At 46.1% G+C, this 20,000-nt stretch overlaps 2 protein-coding genes and 1 long non-coding RNA gene across 4 annotated transcripts in view; all 3 read left to right on the plus strand.

Annotated features, from left to right (window-relative positions):
* Nucleotides 1-2,594, plus strand: part of gpr180 (G protein-coupled receptor 180) — an 8,935-nt gene extending 6,341 nt beyond the window's left edge. For both annotated transcript variants that reach the window (XM_079884155.1, XM_079884156.1), the window contains exon 9: nt 709-2,594. In XM_079884155.1, the coding sequence (XP_079740281.1) occupies nt 709-855 (147 nt within the window). In that variant the 3' untranslated portion in view covers nt 856-2,594. The remainder of the gene's footprint in view (nt 1-708) is intronic.
* A 582-nt stretch (nt 2,595-3,176) lies between these two features.
* Nucleotides 3,177-4,380, plus strand: LOC307165158. Its single transcript, XR_013822422.1, has 2 exons — nt 3,177-3,253; nt 4,341-4,380. It is a non-coding gene; the product is annotated as an uncharacterized lncRNA (long non-coding RNA).
* A 293-nt stretch (nt 4,381-4,673) lies between these two features.
* Nucleotides 4,674-19,268, plus strand: tgm8 (transglutaminase 8; the record flags this gene model as incomplete). The annotated part of the gene is made up of 12 exons (XM_079884043.1): nt 4,674-4,734; nt 5,054-5,296; nt 6,159-6,277; nt 6,590-6,718; nt 10,697-10,874; nt 11,472-11,607; nt 11,687-11,796; nt 11,909-12,151; nt 16,591-16,869; nt 17,415-17,578; nt 17,666-17,799; nt 18,483-19,268. Coding segments are annotated over 12 exons (1,980 nt in total), but the record flags the coding sequence as incomplete, so codon positions are not given.
* Nucleotides 19,269-20,000: the final 732 nt, after the last annotated feature.

A 20,000-nucleotide genomic window follows, 5' to 3' on the forward strand; every position in this document is an offset into this window, starting at 1 on the left:
TCTCGTCTCTGTCTCTCTCGTCTCTGTCTCTTCTCAGTCTCGTCTCGTCTCACATCTCGTCTCTCACGTCTCGTCTCCACTCTCACGTCTCGTCTCTGTCTCGTCTCTGTCTCCTTTCATGTCTCTGTCTCTTCTCTCACGTCTCGTCTCTGTCACGTCTCTGTCTCTTCTCTGTCTCTTCTCTGTCTCGTCTCTCATGTCTCGTCTCGTCTCTGTCTCTTCTCTCACGTCTCGTCTCTGTCTCTGTCTCTTCTCTCACGTCTCGTCTCTCACGTCTCGTCTCTGTCTCGTCTCATCTCACGTCTCGTCTCTGTCTCGTCTCTCACGTCTCGTCTCTCATGTCTCGTCTCTGTCTCTCTCGTCTCTGTCTCTTCTTAGTCTCGTCTCGTCTCACATCTCGTCTCTCACGTCTCGTCTCTGTCTCTTCTCTGTCTCTCTCGTCTCTGTCTCTTCTCTGTCTCTCTCGTCTCTGTCTCTTCTCTGTCTCGTCTCACGTCTCGTCTCACGTCTCGTCTCTCACGTCTCGTCTCTCATGTCTCGTCTCTGTCTCTCTCGTCTCTGTCTCTTCTTAGTCTCGTCTCGTCTCACATCTCGTCTCTCACGTCTCGTCTCTGTCTCTTCTCTGTCTCTCTCGTCTCTGTCTCTTCTCTGTCTCTCTCGTCTCTGTCTCTTCTCTGTCTCGTCTCACGTCTCGTCTCGTTTCCGCAGGTGGTCACGATCGGCGTGATCCTGTGCCAGTCGATCTCAGTGGTGGTCCTGTACCGGCTCTTCTTGTCCCGGAGTCTGTACTGGGAAGTGTCGTCGCTGTCGTCGGTCTCGCTCCCGCTCACCGTGAGCCGCCGCGGCCGGTTCTGAGCCGTCACACGAGAAGCTTCGGTCCGGAGCCGATCATCACGGAGAGATCACGGACACACGGAGAGATCAACGAGATCAGGAGATCCGATCACGAGACGACGAGACGACGAGTTTCATCATCAGGCCTGATTCATCACAGATCATGTTCAGTGTGTCTGTCGCCGGATGAATGAGAAGGACAGTTAAAGCTCAGTGTTCAGCAATAAGAAAACGAAAGTTCTCAGCGCGTGACGCCACTTCATCGTGTTTCTCAGTCTGAATGCTTCATTTCACACATGATTTCAGTTCTGTTGTTCCCAATAAGTGCCTAAAGTGACAATCATCTGAGGCGGGAAACACGAATCATGACGTTCTTCCTCAGTGTTTCGTTTTCCAGCACAAATATCCAAACATTCTTAAATCAAGACACATTTACTGGAGAAGAAGCAAAATGACTGAAGATATTAAGTCTTGTTTACTGAAAAAATCATCAAAATTAAGTGAGTTTGAGCTTAAAACAAAAACTATGGAGTCAGAAAAATAATCTTGTTTTCCCTTTGGACTAAGTTTATTTTTCAGACTCCATTGGCAGATATTGGATCTTGTTTTAAGCTCAAACTCACTTCATTTTCAAGCTTTCTTTCAGTAATCAAGGCTTAATATCGTCAGTCATTGTTCTTCTCCAGTAAACGTGTCTTGATTTAAGAATGTTTGGTTATCTGTCTCGTCTCTGTCTCTGTCTCGTCTCTGTCTCTTCTCTGTCTCGTCTCTTCTCTGTCTCATCTCTTCTCTGTCTCTTCTCTGTCTCGTCTCTGTCTCTTCTCTGTCTCTTCTCTGTCTCGTCTCTTCTCTGTCTCATCTCTTCTCTGTCTCTTCTCTGTCTCGTCTCTGTCTCTTCTCTGTCTCGTCTCTTCTCTGTCTCGTCTCTGTCTCTTCTCTGTCTCGTCTCTGTCTCGTCTCTGTCTCTTCTCTGTCTCTTCTCTGTCTCGTCTCTTCTCTGTCTCATCTCTTCTCTGTCTCTTCTCTGTCTCTGTCTCGTCTCTGTCTCGTCTCTTCTCTGTCTCGTCTCTGTCTCTTCTCTGTCTCGTCTCTGTCTCGTCTCTGTCTCTTCTCTGTCTCGTCTCTGTCTCGTCTCTGTCTCTTCTCTGTCTCGTCTCTGTCTCTTCTCTGGCTCTTCTCTGTCTCTTCTCTGTCTCTTCTCTGTCTCGTCTCATCTCTTCTCTGTCTCTTCTCTGTCTCGTCTCGTCTCTGTCTCTTCTCTGTCTCGTCTCTTCTCTGTCTCTTCTCTGTCTCGTCTCTGTCTCTTCTCTGTCTCGTCTCTGTCTCGTCTCTGTCTCTTCTCTGTCTCTTCTCTGTCTCTTCTCTGTCTCTTCTCTGTCTCGTCTCTGTCTCGTCTCTGTCTCTTCTCTGTCTCTTCTCTGTCTCGTCTCTGTCTCTTCTCTGTCTCTTCTCTGGCTCGTCTCTGGCTCGTCTCTGTCTCGTATCTGTCTCTTCTCTGGCTCTTCTCTGTCTCGTCTCTGTCTCTTCTCTGTCTCGTCTCTGTCTCGTCTCTGTCTCGTCTCTGTCTCGTCTCTGTCTCGTCTCTGTCTCTTCTCTGTCTCTTCTCTGGCTCTTCTCTGTCTCGTCTCTGTCTCGTCTCTGTCTCGTCTCTGTCTCTTCTCTGGCTCTTCTCTGGCTCGTCTCTGTCTCTTCTCTGGCTCGTCTCTGTCTCTTCTCTGTCTCGTCTCTGTCTCTTCTCTGTCTCCTCTCATGTCTCTTCTCTAAGAATGTTCAGATATTTGTGCTGGAGAACGAGACAGAAACACTGAGGAAGAACATGATGTTTTGCAGAGTTTGTGTGTCGACTGAATATTAAAATCAATGGATATTTATTGATCCTTTTTTCTGGATCTGCACATTTCAGTGTCAAAGATGTGAGAATAAACCCTGTTTACTGGAGCATGTGTTCAGTGAAGGAAACGTGTTAATAAACATCATGCACAGTCTATATGTGTCACTGTCATAATTACAGTAATGATGATGACAAATCTAAAATTATGAGTCATAAATACAGATTTGTACGTAATATGGGTAACATTCTACAATACGGTTCCATTGGTTAACTAATAATGAACAGTTGTATTTTTATTAACTAACTAAGAGATGAATAACTACTGTAATAAATGTATTGAGCATTGAGATCAACATTCCTTCATAACTGAGATTATTACGGCATCAGTCAGACGGTGTTTCATCATCACTGGGTTTTGTAATCAGTCACAAATATTATTATTCAGAATTCTCGACTCGTGGGAGCGACGGGGAAGGGCTCTTACACACACACACATCACGGTATAAAGCACCACACACACACACTCACTCATCTGACGAAACATGAGTGAGAATCTGAGCAGCAGAAGCGCAGTCAGCCAAGATCAGGGTGAGTGAAACTGATGTTTAGTTTTAATCAGATTCGGATCTTTACAGTAGTAGATGTTCGTGATTTCAGTGATGAGTAACGTGAGATAACGAGTGTTTACTGGTTTAGTAGTATTTCTGTTGGTACAGTATCTTAAAAATCTGCCATACTGGAACTAATATCACTACAGACTGATAGTGTTCAGGGTTTGATTGTCCACGTCTTTATTAAAGCATCAGTGGAAACATCTCAACTAAACGTAAACTTTATCCAGAACACTTTACATCTTATTTTTAAGGTGTCCTTGTTACTCTGTGTCTGTGACTTATGGAAGATTGTTTCTGCCACAGAATAAAACAATAAAGAAGTCACTGAGAATTTTTATCTCGCAACTCCAAGTTTGTGAATTCCATGTTTTAAGTAATTACAAGTTTATTTCTAGTAATTCTGAGTTTATTTCTAACAATTATGAGTTTATATCTAACAATTCTGAGATTATTTCTAACAATTATGAGATTATTTCTAACAATTATGAGTTTATATCTAACAATTATGAGTTTATTTCTAACAATTACGAGTTTATATCTAACAATTCCGAGTTTATTTCTAACAATTACGAGTTTATATCTAACAATTCTGTGTATATTTCTAACAATTCCGAGTTTAGATATAAATATAAACTATATATATTTTTTGCAATTACCGCTTTTTATTTTTATTTTATTCCATTGCAGAAACAAGCTTCCATAGTAATTATACAGTTAAGTACTGAGTAATATTAACTGAATACAACATGTACAACATGTACTTACTAGAGAGTTTGGTTTGTAATAATGCATAATTTACTGCTTTCACTACAGTAAGAACATGTGGTGTGTCACAAGAACACTGTAGAGTGAAGTGTTATCATAAGATGTTTGTGAGATGTTATCGGACGGGTCTTCATTCATCAGGACAGACACACCCGATCTGCTTTCTCTGATGAAATATCTCATTTATCAGATGAGATTAAACTGGCTGAACTAGTTATGAACTAACGAACTAACCGTGTGTGTGTGTGTGTGTGTGTGTGTGTGTGTGTGTGTGTGTGTGTGTGTGTTTCCAGCAGCTGTGATGATGAAAGTGGATTTCCAGTGTGTGAAGAACAACACTGATCATCACACTAATGAAATCTCACTGGAGCGTCTGATCATCCGCAGAGGAAAAGCCTTCAGTCTGACGGTCAGCGCTGAGAGTCTCAATCCGAACGACATCCAGATCACTGTGGAGACAGGTGAACACACACACACACACACACACACACACACACACACACACACACACATACACACACACACACACTCACACACACACACACACACACACACACACACACACACACACACACACACACACACACACACACACACACACACACACACACACACACACACACACACACAGTCTGACGGTCAGCGCTGAGAGTCTCAATCCGAACGACATCCAGATCACTGTGGAGACAGGTGAACACACACACACACACACACTCACACACACACACACACACACACACACACACACACACACACACACACACACACACACACACACTCACACACACACACTCACACATACACACACACACACACACACACACACACACACTCACTCACACTCACTCACTCACACACACACACACACACACACACACACACACACACACACACTCACACTCACACACACACACACACACACACACACACAGTTAAACAGACAGACAGAATCTCTCTGTGTTCTGTGGACTGTTTCTCGCAGTAACTGTGTGTGTTGTGTTGACTGCAGGTCCCGGTGCGTGTGAACAGAAGGGCACGCGCTCCTCCTTCAGCTCCTCCTGTCCTGGTCCTGGTTCTGGTTCTGGTTCCTGGAGTGTGTCGGTGTCGAGCAGCTCCTCCTCCAGCGCCGGCCTGTCCATCACGTGTCCCTCGAACGCTTGCGTGGGCCTGTACTCGCTGACTCTGCGGAGCGGCTCCTGCGCCGTGACCTTCGAGAGAGCCGTGACGGTGCTGTTCAACCCCTGGTGTGAAGGTGCGCTCACATCACACTCTCCGTCCGGAAACAAGACCAACTCACACTCATCCTTCCCTCGGGTCATTCTGACCCAGAACTCAAGTGTTCATCAGAGAGGTCCAAGACCCCAGGACTTTTGTCGCACTTGAACCACGAATACACACTTTTTTTTTTAATGGAGTCAAGCAGTTTTGTGGTTGAAATCTAAAAAAGTAATAAATCTTTCCCCCACAGGTCAATCTGACCCCCTTAGGAATGAATGGAATGCGAGGAATGCTTCAGTACACACAGACAAACCTAAAAATGCTAAAACTTTACCCATGATTGTATAAAGTCTACATGTGTCTCTGAATGCACACTGAAGAGAAATGACTTTAGGACCCAGAGGAACAGCTCATTTACTCCATATAGAGATATAAGCCCATCTAGAGTCATGAAATATCATCTTATATTATTATTTTTACACAAGAGGTCGGCAAAGACACTCAATGTAAGATATTTTGAGCTGAATTAAAATGGTTATGCATGAAATTGTGAGTTATTTTGAATCTAAGTTGAAAGAATGTGAGGAATGTGCTTAAATTACTATTTATTTAATAATTATTGATCAAATCTAGTAATTTAAAGGTAAATAAAAATAAAAAATAACAAAAAATCTCACAAAAAAATTGCATTAAAAAATAGAAATGTTTTAATCAAAATGAAATAAAATAAGATTTTTGGGCAAAAATAAATAAATAAAGGTATCATTTTAGGGCTTTGGATAATTTTGACCCACGAGGGAAGGATGAAGGTTAAGAGTTCACATAGGAAGTGTGTGTAATACTGAAGCCTGAAACATCACTGCGCTCCTCAGTGTCTCGTGTTCTTCTCTCTCCAGATGACTGGGTGTTTCTGCCCAACGAAGCGGAGAGGCAGGAATACGTCATGAACGAGCAGGGAATCGTGTATAAGGGAGTGGATGAATACATCACCAGCATGAGCTGGGACTTCGGTCAGGTGAGGACAGCCACTGTAAACACACACACACACACACACACACACACACACACACACACACATATCAGACATTTAATCTGGCAGAAGAGTTTATGTTGAGTATCATATTCAATCCAACAGGCTTTTCTGGCTCATATAGTCTGATGTAGTGAGAATATCGAGGAAAAAACACTTTTAATGTAAATCAATAGGCATGTAGTAGCTTGTGTGCGACACAATTATAAAATATATAAGATATACAGTAGCTGTATAGGGTTAAACACACACATGAACGCCACACAACAGTTATCTCGATGTCTCTGGTTTCTCTAGTTTGAGGATGATATCGTGGATATCTGTCTGAAGCTGCTGGATTTGAACCCAAAGTGTGTGAAAGACGCACAGGAGGATTATTCAGCTCGCTGTAACCCCATCTACATCAGTCGAGTCGTCAGCACTATGGTAAACAACACAACACACAACTCCACTCCACTCCACTCTACTCTACTGCACTCTACTGCACTCTACTCCACTCTACTCTACTGCACTCCACTCCACTCCACTCCACTCTACTGCACTCTACTGCACTCTACTCCACTCTACTCTACTGCACTCCACTCTACTCTACTGCACTCTACTGTACTCTACTGCACTCTACTGCACTCTACTCCACTCTACTCTACTGCACTCCACTCCACTCCACTCCACTCTACTGCACTCTACTGCACTCTACTCCACTCTACTGCACTCTACTCCACTCTACTCTACTGCACTCTACTCCACTCTACTGCACTCTACTGCACTCTACTGCACTCTACTGCACTCTACTCCACTCTACTGCACTCTACTCCACTCTACTCCACTCTACTGCACTCTACTGCACTCTACTGCACTCTACTCCACTCTACTGCACTCTACTCCACTCTACTCTACTGCACTCTACTCCACTCTACTGCACTCTACTCCACTCTACTGCACTCTACTCTACTCTACTGCACTCTACTGCACTCTACTCCACTCTACTGCACTCTACTCCACTCTACTGCACTCTACTGCACTCTACTGCACTCTACTCCACTCTACTGCACTCTACTGCACTCCACTCCACTCTACTGCACTCTACTCTCCTCTACTGCACTCTACTGCACTCTACTCCACTCTACTGCACTCTACTCTACTGCACTCTACTCCACTCTACTGCACTCTACTCTACTCTACTGCACTCTACTCCACTCTACTGCACTCTACTCCACTCTACTGCACTCTACTCCACTCTACTGCACTCTACTCTACTGCACTCTACTCCACTCTACTGCACTCTACTCTCCTCTACTGCACTCTACTGCACTCCACTCTACTGCACTCTACTCCACTCTACTGCACTCTACTGCACTCTACTGCACTCTACTCCACTCTACTGCACTCTACTGCACTCCACTCCACTGCACTCTACTCCACTCTACTGCACTCTACTCTACTGCACTCTACTCCACTCTACTGCACTCTACTCTACTCTACTGCACTCTACTCCACTCTACTGCACTCTACTCCACTCTACTGCACTCTACTCTACTCTACTGCACTCTACTCTACTCTACTGCACTCTACTCTACTGCACTCTACTCTACTCTACTCTACTGCACTCTACTCTACTCTACTGCACTCTACTGCACTCTACCTCACTCTACTCCACTCTACTCTACTCTACTGCACTCTACTCTACTGCACTCTACTCCACTCTACCTCACTCTACTCCACTCTACTCTACTCTACTGCACTCTACTCTACTGCACTCTACTCCACTCTACTGCACTCTACTCTACTCTACTGCACTCTACTCTACTCTACTCTACTGCACTCTACTGCACTCCACTCTACTGCACTCTACTCCACTCTACTCTACTCTACTGCCCTCTACTCTACTCTACTGCACTGCACTCTACTCTACTGCACTCTATTCTACTCCACTGCACTGCACTCTACTCTACTGTACTCTACTCTACTCTACTCTACTCTACTCTACTCTACTCTACTCCACTGCACTGCACTGCACTGCACTGCACTCTACTCTACTGCACTCTACTCTACTGCACTCTACTCCACTCTACTGCACTCTACTCTACTCTACTGCACTCTACTCTACTCCACTGCACTGCACTGCACTGCACTCTACTCTACTGCACTCTACTCCACTATACTGCACTCTACTCTACTCTACTGCACTCTACTCTACTCCACTGCACTGCACTCTACTCTACTGCACTCTACTCTACTCTACTGCACTCTACTCTACTCCACTGCACTGCACTCTACTCTACTGCACTCTACTCTACTCTACTGCACTCTACTCTACTCTACTCTACTCTACTGTACTGTACTGTACTCTACTCTACTCCACTGCACTCTACTCTACTGCACTCTACTCTACTCTACTGCACTCTACTCCACTCTACTGCACTCTACTCTACTCTACTGCACTCTACTCTACTCTACTGCACTCTACTGCACTCTACTCTACTCTACTGCACTCTACTCTACTGCACTCTACTCTACTCTACTGCACTCTACTCTACTGCACTCTACTCCACTCTACTGCACTCTACTCTACTGCACTCTACTCTAATCTACTGCACTCTACTCCACTCTACTGCACTCTACTGCACTCTACTCTACTCTACTGCACTCTACTCTACTCTACTCTACTGCACTCTACTCTACTCTACTGCACTCTACTGCACTCCACTCCACTCCACTCTACTCCACTCTACTGCACTCTACTCTACTGCACTCTACTCCAATCTACTGCACTCTACTACACTCTACTGCACTCTACTACACTCTACTGCACTCTACTGCACTCTACTCCACTCTACTGCACTCTACTCTACTGCACTCTACTGCACTCTACTGCACTCTACTCTACTGCACTGCACTCTACTCTACTGCACTGCACTCTACTCTACTCTACTCTACTGCACTCTACTCTACTGTACTCTACTGCACTCTACTCTACTGCACTGCACTCTACTCTACTGCACTCTACTCTACTCTACTGCACTGCACTCTACTCTACTCTACTGCACTCTACTCTACTCTACTGTACTCTACTGCACTGCACTCTACTCTACTCTACTGCACTCTACTGCTCTCTACTCTACTCTACTGCACTCTATTCTACTCCACTGCACTCTACTCTACTGTACTCTACTCTACTCCACTGCATTGCACTGCACTCTACTCTACTCTACTGCACTCTACTCCACTGCACTCTACTCTACTCTACTGCACTCTACTCTACTCCACTGCACTGCACTCTACTCTACTGCACTCTACTCTACTCTACTCTACTGCACTCTACTCTACTCTACTCTACTCTACTCTTCTGCACTCTACTCTACTATACTATACTCTACTCTACTCTACTGCACTCTACTCTACTCTCTACTCTACTCTACTGCACTCTACTCCACTCCACTGCACTGCACTCCAATCCACTCTACTCTACTGCACTCTACTCTACTCCACTGCACTCTACTCTACTCTACTCTACTGCACTCTAATCTACTGTACTGCACTGCACTCTACTCTACTGCACTCCACTCTACTCTACTGCACTCTACTCTCTACTCTACTGCACTCTACTCTACTCTACTGCACTCTACTCTACTGCACTCCACTCCACTCCACTTTAATGCACTGCACTCCACTGCACTCTACTCTACTGCACTCTACTGCACTCTACTTTACTGCACTCTACTGCACTCTACTCTACTGCACTCTACTGCACTCTACTCTACTCTCTACTCTACTCTACTCTACTGCACTCTACTCCACTCCACTGCACTGCACTCCAATCCACTCCACTCTACTGCACTCTACTCTACTCCACTGCACTCTACTCTACTCTACTGCACTCTAATCTACTGTACTGCATTGCACTCCACTCCACTCTACTCTCTACTCTACTGCACTCTACTCTACTGCACTCCTCTCTACTCCACTTTAATGCACTGCACTCCACTGCACTCTACTCTACTCTACTGCACTCTACTCTACTCTACTCTACTGCACTCTACTCTACTCTACTCTGCTGCACTCCACTCCACTCCACTCCACTCCACTCCACTCCTGATCCACTGCACTAAACTACACTCCACTGCACTAAACTAAACTCCACTCCACTCCACTCCACTCTACTCTACTCCACTGCACTCCACTCTACTCCACTGCACTCTACTCTACTGCACTCCACTCCCCTGAACTTCAGTGCACTAAACTCATCTCCACTCCACTCCACTGCACTAAACTACACTCCACTGCACTAAACTACACTCCACTCCACTGCACTAAACTCCTCTCCACTCCACTCCACTGCACTAAACTACACTCCACTCCACTGCACTCCACTCACTCCACTCCATGAATATGTTGAATGTGCAGATAAACTCGGACGATGATCAGGGAGTTCTGATGGGTCAGTGGGATGGGTCGTACATCGGAGGAGTTGTTCCCTCCAAGTGGAGCAGCAGTGTGGAGATACTGAGACGCTGGATCAAATATGACTGTCATCCGGTCAAATTTGGACAGTGCTGGGTGTTTGCAGCGGTCATGTGCACAGGTAGACACACACACACACACACACACACACACACACACACACACACACACACACACACACACACACACTATTTCTCACTATCACCCACATCATTTCTAGTAATTCCGAGTTTATTTCTAGTAATTCCAAGATCATTTCTAGTAATTCCAAGTTTATTACTACTAATTCTGAGTCTATGTCTAGCAATTCTGAGTATATTTCTAGTAATTCAGAGTTTATTTCTAGCAATTCCGCATTTATTTCTAGTAATTCCAAGATCATTTCTAGTAATTCCGAGTTTATTTCTAGCAATTCCAAGATAATTTCTAGTAACACACACTCTCTCAATACTCCCACACTCAATCTATTAATGTTAACTTCAAAGTTTTAGTAATTTTGTCAAGTTTTTATCATTTTAGAAGGGTTTTATTAATGTCTATATAATTTTTACTATTTTTACTTCAGTTTTACTTATTTTAGCGATTATAATACACCAAGTTAAAGTAAATTAAAATGAGATGTTGGCAACTAGCTGAAACAAAACAAGTTGTTGTTATATTATATTAAGTAACAGAGGTGTGTTAGTAAAGGCTTGAGTTAACTCTTGTTCCACTGCAGTGTTGAGGTGTTTGGGGATCCCGTGTCGCGTCATCACCAACTATCAGTCGGCTCACGACACGGATCAGAACCTCCTCATCGACGAGTACTTCAGCGACTACGGCGTGAGACCCAAACGCAACCTGGACAGTGTTTGGTAAGAGCTTCAGTTCTCATGTAACGTCTCGCTCGTTCAGTCGGAGGCTTGATCTGGTTTCATTCCTGATGTGATGCAGGAACTATCATGTGTGGGTGGAGGGTTGGATGAGGCGCCCGGATCTCTCCGAGGACTCGCTGTACGACGGCTGGCAGGTTCTGGACCCGACGCCACAGGAGAAGAGCTCAGGTCCTCATCTGCTCATTATATTACATTATATTATATTATATATAGGCTACAGATAATATTTAGATCAGGCCACCTGGAGTGATTTAACACATGATCTCTCCTCTACATCCAGGTATTTACTGCTGTGGTCCAGCGCCGGTGAAGGCCGTCCTGCTGGGTCACTCTGACGTCCAGTACGACGTGCCGTTCGTGTTCGGAGAAGTGAACGCAGATAAAGTCACATGGCTGGTCATGGCCAACGGCTCCAAGAAGAAGATTCTCTCAGACACGAAAACGGTCGGACAGAATATCAGCACTAAAGCCGTGGGCAGCAACAGCAGACAAGACATCACAGATCAGTACAAGTACCCGGAGGGTCCGTCTCTCACACACACACACACACACTCTCTCTCTCTTACACACACACACATCATATAATACACTTTATATAATGTGCCTTTACATGCACATGAACTTTAATGACATCCCATTCCTGATCCGTAGGGTTTAATATGGAAGTTCCATCCCCAAACTGTTCCCACAAAGTTGGGAGCAGGAAATTGTCCAAAATGCCTTGGTAAGCTGAAGCATTAAGAGTTCCTTTCACTGGAACTAAGGGGCCAAGCCCAACCCCAGAAAAACAACCCCACACCATAATCCCCCCCTCCACCAAACTTTACACTTGGCACAATGTAGTCAGGCAAGTCCCGTTCTCCTGACAACCGCCAAACTCAGACTCGTTCATCAGATTGCCAGACAGAGAAACGTGATTGGTCACTCCAGAGAACACGTCTCCACTGCTCTAGAGTCCAGTGACGACATGCTTTACACTGCATCCCACGCTTTACTCCACTGCATCCCACGCTTTACACCACTGCATCCCACGCTTTACACCACTGCATCCCACGCTTTACACCACTGCATCCCACGCTTTACACCACTGCATCCGACTCTTTACGCCACTGCATCCCACTCTTTACACCACTGCATCCCACGCTTTACTCCACTGCATCTCACGCTTTACACCACTGCATCCCACGCTTTACACCACTGCATCCCACGCTTTACACCACTGCATCCCACGCTTTACACCACTGCATCCCACGCTTTACACCACTGCATCCCACGCTTTACACCACTGCATCCCACGCTTTACACCACTGCATCCCACGCTTTACACCACTGCATCCCACGCTTTACACCACTGCATCCGACTCTTTACGCCACTGCATCCCACTCTTTACACCACTGCATCCCACTCTTTACACCACTGCATCCCACGCTTTACTCCACTGCATCTCACGCTTTACTCCACTGCATCTCACGCTTTACACCACTGCATCCCACGCTTTACTCCACTGCATCCCACGCTTTACACCACTGCATCCGACTCTTTACGCCACTGCATCCCACTCTTTACACCACTGCATCCCACTCTTTACACCACTGCATCCCACGCTTTACTCCACTGCATCCCACGCTTTACTCCACTGCATCCCACGCTTTACGCCACTGCATCCCACTCTTTACACCACTGCATCCCACTCTTTACTCCACTGCATCCCACGCTTTACACCACTGCATCCGACTCTTTACGCCACTGCATCCCACTCTTTACACCACTGCATCCCACGCTTTACTCCACTGCATCCCACGCTTTACGCCACTGCACCCCACGCTTTACACCACTGCATCCGACTCTTTACGCCACTGCATCCCACTCTTTACACCACTGCATCCCACGCTTTACTCCACTGCATCCCATGCTTTACACCACTGCATCCGACTCTTTACGCCACTGCATCCCACTCTTTACACCACTGCATCCCACGCTTTACTCCACTGCATCCCACGCTTTACGCCACTGCATCCCACGCTTTACACCACTGCATCCCACGCTTTACACCACTGCATCCCACGCTTTACTCCACTGCATCCCACGCTTTACGCCACTGCATCCCACTGCATCCCACGCTTTACACCACTGCATCCCACGCTTTACACCACTGCATCCCACGCTTTACCCCACTGCACCCCACGCTTTACACCACTGCATCCGACTCTTTACGCCACTGCATCCCACTCTTTACACCACTGCATCCCACGCTTTACTCCACTGCATCCCACGCTTTACGCCACTGCACCCCACGCTTTACACCACTGCATCCGACTCTTTACGCCACTGCATCCCACTCTTTACACCACTGCATCCCACTCTTTACACCACTGCATCCCACTCTTTACTCCACTGCATCACGCTTTACTCCACTGCATCCCACGCTTTACACCACTGCATCCCACGCTTTACCCCACTGCACCCCACGCTTTACACCACTGCATCCGACTCTTTACGCCACTGCATCCCACTCTTTACACCACTGCATCCCACGCTTTACTCCACTGCATCCCACGCTTTACGCCACTGCACCCAACGCTTTACACCACTGCATCCGACTCTTTACGCCACTGCATCCCACTCTTTACACCACTGCATCCCACTCTTTACACCACTGCATCCCACGCTTTACTCCACTGCATCCCACGCTTTACTCCACTGCATCCCACGCTTTATGCCACTGCATCCCACTCTTTACACCACTGCATCCCACTCTTTACTCCACTGCATCACGCTTTACTCCACTGCATCCCACGCTTTACACCACTGCATCCCACGCTTTACCCCACTGCACCCCACGCTTTACACCACTGCATCCGACTCTTTATGCCACTGCATCCCACTCTTTACACCACTGCATCCCACGCTTTACTCCACTGCATCCCACGCTTTACACCACTGCATCCCACGCTTTACACCACTGCATCCCACGCTTTACGCCACTGCATCCCACGCTTTACGGCACTGCATCCCACGCTTTACACCACTGCATCCCACGCTTTACGCCACTGCATCCCACGCTTTACGCCACAGCATCCCTCTCTTTACACCACTGCACCCCACGCTTTACCCCACTGCACCCCACGCTTTACACCACTGCACCCCACGCTTTACACCACTGCATCCCACGCTTTACACCACTGCATCCCACGCTTTACGCCACTGCATCCCACGCTTTACGCCACTGCATCCCACGCTTTACGCCACTGCACCCCACGCTTTACGCCACAGCATCCCACGCTTTACGCCACAGCACCCCACGCTTTACACCACTGCATCCCACGCTTTACGCCACTGCATCCCACGCTTTACGCCACTGCATCCCACGCTTTACGCCACTGCATCCCACGCTTTACGCCACTGCATCCCACGCTTTACGCCACTGCACCTCACGCTTTACGCCACTGCATCCCACGCTTTACGCCACTGCATCCCACGCTTTACGCCACTGCATCCGACTCTTTACGCCACTACATCCGACTCTTTACGCCACTGCATCCCACACTTTACTCCACTGCATCCCACACTTTACTCCACTGCATCCCACGCTTTACACCATTACTCCACTGCATCCCACGCTTTACTCCACTGCATCCCACGCTTTACACCACTGCATCCCACGCTTTACTGCATCCCACGCTTTACACCACTGCATCCCACGCTTTACACCACTGCATCCCACGCTTTACACCACTGCATCCCACGCTTTACACCACTGCATCCCACGCTTTACACCACTGCATCTCACGCTTTACTCCACTGCATCCCACGCTTTACACCACTGCATCCCACGCTTTACACCACTGCATCCCACGCTTTACACCACTGCATCTCACGCTTTACTCCACTGCATCCCACGCTTTACACCACTGCACCCCACGCTTTACGCCACTGCACCCCAAGCCTTACGCCACTGCATCCCACGCTTTTACACCACTGCACCCCACGCTTTACACCACTGCATCCCACGCTTTACACCACTGCATCCCACGCTTTACGCCACTGCATCCCACGCTTTACGCCACTGCACCCCAAGCTTTACGCCACTGCATCCCACGCTTTTACACCACTGCACCCCACGCTTTACACCACTGCATCCCACGCTTTACACCACTGCATCCCACGCTTTACACCACTGCATCCCACGCTTTACACCACTGCATCCCACGCTTTACACCACTGCATCTCACGCTTTACTCCACTGCATCCCACGCTTTACACCACTGCATCCCACGCTTTACACCACTGCATCCCACGCTTTACACCACTGCATCCCACGCTTTACACCACTGCATCCCACGCTTTACACCACTGCATCCCACGCTTTACACCACTGCACCCCACGCTTTACACCACTGCACCCCACGCTTTACACCACTGCATCCCACGCTTTACACCACTGCATCCCACGCTTTACACCACTGCATCCCACGCTTTACACCACTGCACCCCACGCTTTACACCACTGCATCCCACGCTTTTACACCACTGCACCCCACGCTTTACACCACTGCATCCCACGCTTTACACCACTGCATCCCACGCTTTACACCACTGCATCCCACGCTTTACACCACTGCGTCCCACGCTTTACACCACTGCATCCCACATTTACTCCACTGCGTCCCACGCTTTACACCACTGCGTCCCACGCTTTACACCACTGCATCCCACGCTTTACACCACTGCATCCCACGCTTTACACCACTGCATCCCAAGCTTTACTCCACTGCATCCCACTTTTTACACCACTGTGCCATGGAAGTGATTAAAACACCTGAATTCAATGATATGGAGGGGTGTCCCGATACTTTTGGCAATATAGTGTATGTGTGTATTGCAATTTATTTTAATAAGAAAGAGCATTGTAAAAGTGTTAGCTATTGATGTTTTAAGCCTGACCATCTCTTTCTCCTCAGGTTCTGTGAAGGAGAGAGCAGTGTTTGACGAGGCCGTGAAGCGAGTGACTGGCCTGAAGCCGAGCGAAACGCCTCGTCCGACCCTGCAGATGAACATCAGTCTGGACTCGCCACCGCTGAACGGCACCGACATCAAACTCAAGCTCGTTCTGAGGAGTGACAACACAAAAGCACAAGATCTGTTGCTGAAGATGAGCGCTCAGGTTATGAGATACACCGGAACCCCAGCGGCCGACGTGTGGAGCGACTCCACTGACATACGACTGCAACCCAACACAGGTGCGGCTAACAATACCAGCAATACCAGTGTCACCCAGTACAAGAAAACACAAGCAAAACCTTTCAAACACACACACACAAACAAATGCACACCTGCAAACCTTTTAAAGAAATCACGAGAAAATAAGACATTATATTTATGTTATATATTATATTTCATAAAGAAAATTAAGCCTGTTTTTAGGACAGTATTAAGATTAATTAAATTAAACTCTTTCAATCCCCAAATTCTTATGACTGTAATGCAAAAATAGTATTTGTTGTGCTGCCTTTAATTTATTCTGTTTAAAAAAAATCATTAACAATAATCTAATGCAAATCACCATTTAAGTTAGTAATTTGCATGTTCGTGTCAAATAAAATTTGAATGGTCCTAAAATTATTCTTCATTTTCTTTATGTTAAATGCAATTCAATTCCTGATTAATTCAGAATGTAATATGACCCAGGTAGGTTTCTCGAGAGATAATATCACTTGACTTGGTACCATTACAGGTTTTTAATATTCAATATAAGGCACCAATAATAACACTGTGCTCGTTTCAGAACAAACTCTTCCCTTCACGGTCCCGTTCGCTGCATACGGTCTAAAGATGATGGACAACAACTGCATCAAAGTCTCTGCCATCGCCACGGAGAAAACCGAGGCTAAAGAAACGTATCTGGCGGAGAAAGACATCGTTCCACACAGTCCAGCCCTCGACCTCATGGTGAGAGTCTTCACACACACACACACACTCACTCACTCACACACACAAACTCACACAGCCTAACCCTGCAGTGTGTGTGTGTGTCAGGTGACTGGGACGCCTCTCCAGGGCGCAGAGATGAGTGCTGAGGTGGTGTTTGAGAATCCTCTCCCCACGCCGCTGAAGAACTGCTCCGTCACAATCACCGGCAGCGGATTGCTGAAAAACACAGAGAAGTCCAGGTGAGACACACCTACACACACTGAACTGAGCTCAGTCCCGTTTATGACGTGTGTGTGTGTGTGTGTGTGAGAGATGGGTAGGTTTAGTGTGTGTGTGTGTCATGGGTAGGTTTAGGGGTAGGGTTAGAGTGTGTGTGTGTGTGTGTGTGTGTGTGTGTGATGGGTTAGGGTTAGAGTGTGTGTGTGTGTGTGTGTGTGTGTGTGTGTGTAATGGGTAGGGTTAGAGTGTGTGTGTGTGTGTGTGTGTGTGTGTGTGTGTGTGTAATGGGTAGGGTTAGAGTGTGTGTGTGTGTGTGTGTGTGTGTGTGTGTGTGTGTGATGGGTAGGGTTAGAGTGTGTGTGTGTGTGATGGGTTAGGGTTAGAGTGTGTGTGATGTGTAGGTTAGGGTTAGTGTGTGTGTGTGTGTGTGTGTGTGTGTGTGTGTGTGTGTGTGTGTGTGTGTGTGATGGGTAGGTGTAGGGGTAGGGTTAGTGTGTGTGTGTGTGTGTGTGAGAGATGGGTAGGTTTAGGGGTCGGGTTAGTGTGTGTGTGTGTGTGTGTGTGTGTGTGTGATGGGTAGTGTTAGTGTAAGGGGACAGAATATACAGTTTGTACAGTATAAAACCCATTACGCCTATGGAATGTCCTCACAAGTATAGCAAAACAAACCTGTGTGTGTGTGTGTGTGTGTGTGTGTGCGCAGCGCCGTTGAGCTCGGCCCGGGACAGAGGATCAGGCTGAAGGTGAACTTCAGTCCCTACAGACTCGGACCCAAGAAACTGGTGGCCAACTTCGACAGCTCCACATTCAGAAACATTAAAGCCAGTGTGGACGTGAACGTCAGACCAGCGACACCAGCGCTCGGGGTCCTCAGCTTCAGCAAATGAGACGCAGAGTCATCATCATCATCATCAGAATCATCATCATCATCAGAATCATCATCATCATCAGAATCATCATATGAACTTCATGCTTTTATTGCGTGAACACCAGCCATGAACAGCAGAGATGTGAAGAGCTCATTTGTGCTGATTATATAATAAAGAAAATAATTAACAGTGTCACCATTAAAACAGTGAGAATGCATTATAGTGGACAACTTTATTATGAATGAAAAAGTTGCAATACAAATGTTTTAAATGTCCTAAAAAATTACACTTCATTTATGTACAATGTTGCATTTAGATTCCTAAACTGTTTCATCAGCCGAGCTTTTCTGATGTGATGTTTACTTGCATTATATATTTAGTAATGCTGGGCAACGAAGTATCTGAACGTCCAACTCACATTTCACACTAAAATCAAAAGAACAGCCTGTTATATTTTTTTTTTTTTTTTGTGTGTGTGTGCATTTCCACATTATTTCAATTAATTTAACCCCAAACACTTTCAATTCAAGTAACAAAATATATCAGATTGTTTTCATGAGATTTCACTTATTTGTTATGAAAAATTTTATTGCATACAAAATAAAAGTTTGTGTTTACATAATACGTGTGTGTGTGCAGTGTATAATTATTTTGTATACATAAATACACACATATGCATGTATATATTAAAGGAGAACTTTTAACATTAGGTCAATTTTAACATTGAGCTCATTTTTGTGTAAATTTGGAGTGCTGTCAGTACAGAGAACAATGACAAAAATCGGTGTTGCCTACACCGTGTTATCCTCTTTTTAAAATTTGCACCCTGTTGACTTCAATGGGGCAATATTTAAACCTGCTTTTAGCCTCTTAACATCCTTGATGTGTCATTACAAATGCCCAGGTCATGTGAGTGATTCCTTCAGAGTGAACACGAGTGAATCTGACTGCAGTAGATGTGAAAGATATGAATAAAAATGATATTTATTTAGCCAGCGCTCATACCTGTATTTACATCCTGTTTTTGGTCGAAGTCCATGGTAATCGATTGTCGAGTTCACGTGCGTGATCATAGGTACTAAACCAATGCGCGTGAACTCGACAATCGATTACTGTGGACTTCAGCCGAAAACAGGATGTAAATACAGGTATGAGCGCTGGCTAAATAAACATCATTTTTATTAATATCTTTCACATCTACTGCAGTCAGATTCACCCGTGTTCACTCTGAAGGAATCACTCACATGGCTGGGCACTTGTAATGACACATCAAGGATGTTAAGAGGCTAAAAGCAGGTTTAAAACTTGCCCCATTGAAGTCAACAGGGTGCAAATTTTAAAAAGAGGATAAC

The sequence above is a fragment of the Squalius cephalus genome (assembly GCF_949319135.1).
Source record: "Squalius cephalus genome assembly, chromosome: 10".
In the NCBI taxonomy this organism is placed as follows: Eukaryota; Metazoa; Chordata; class Actinopteri; order Cypriniformes; family Leuciscidae; genus Squalius; species Squalius cephalus.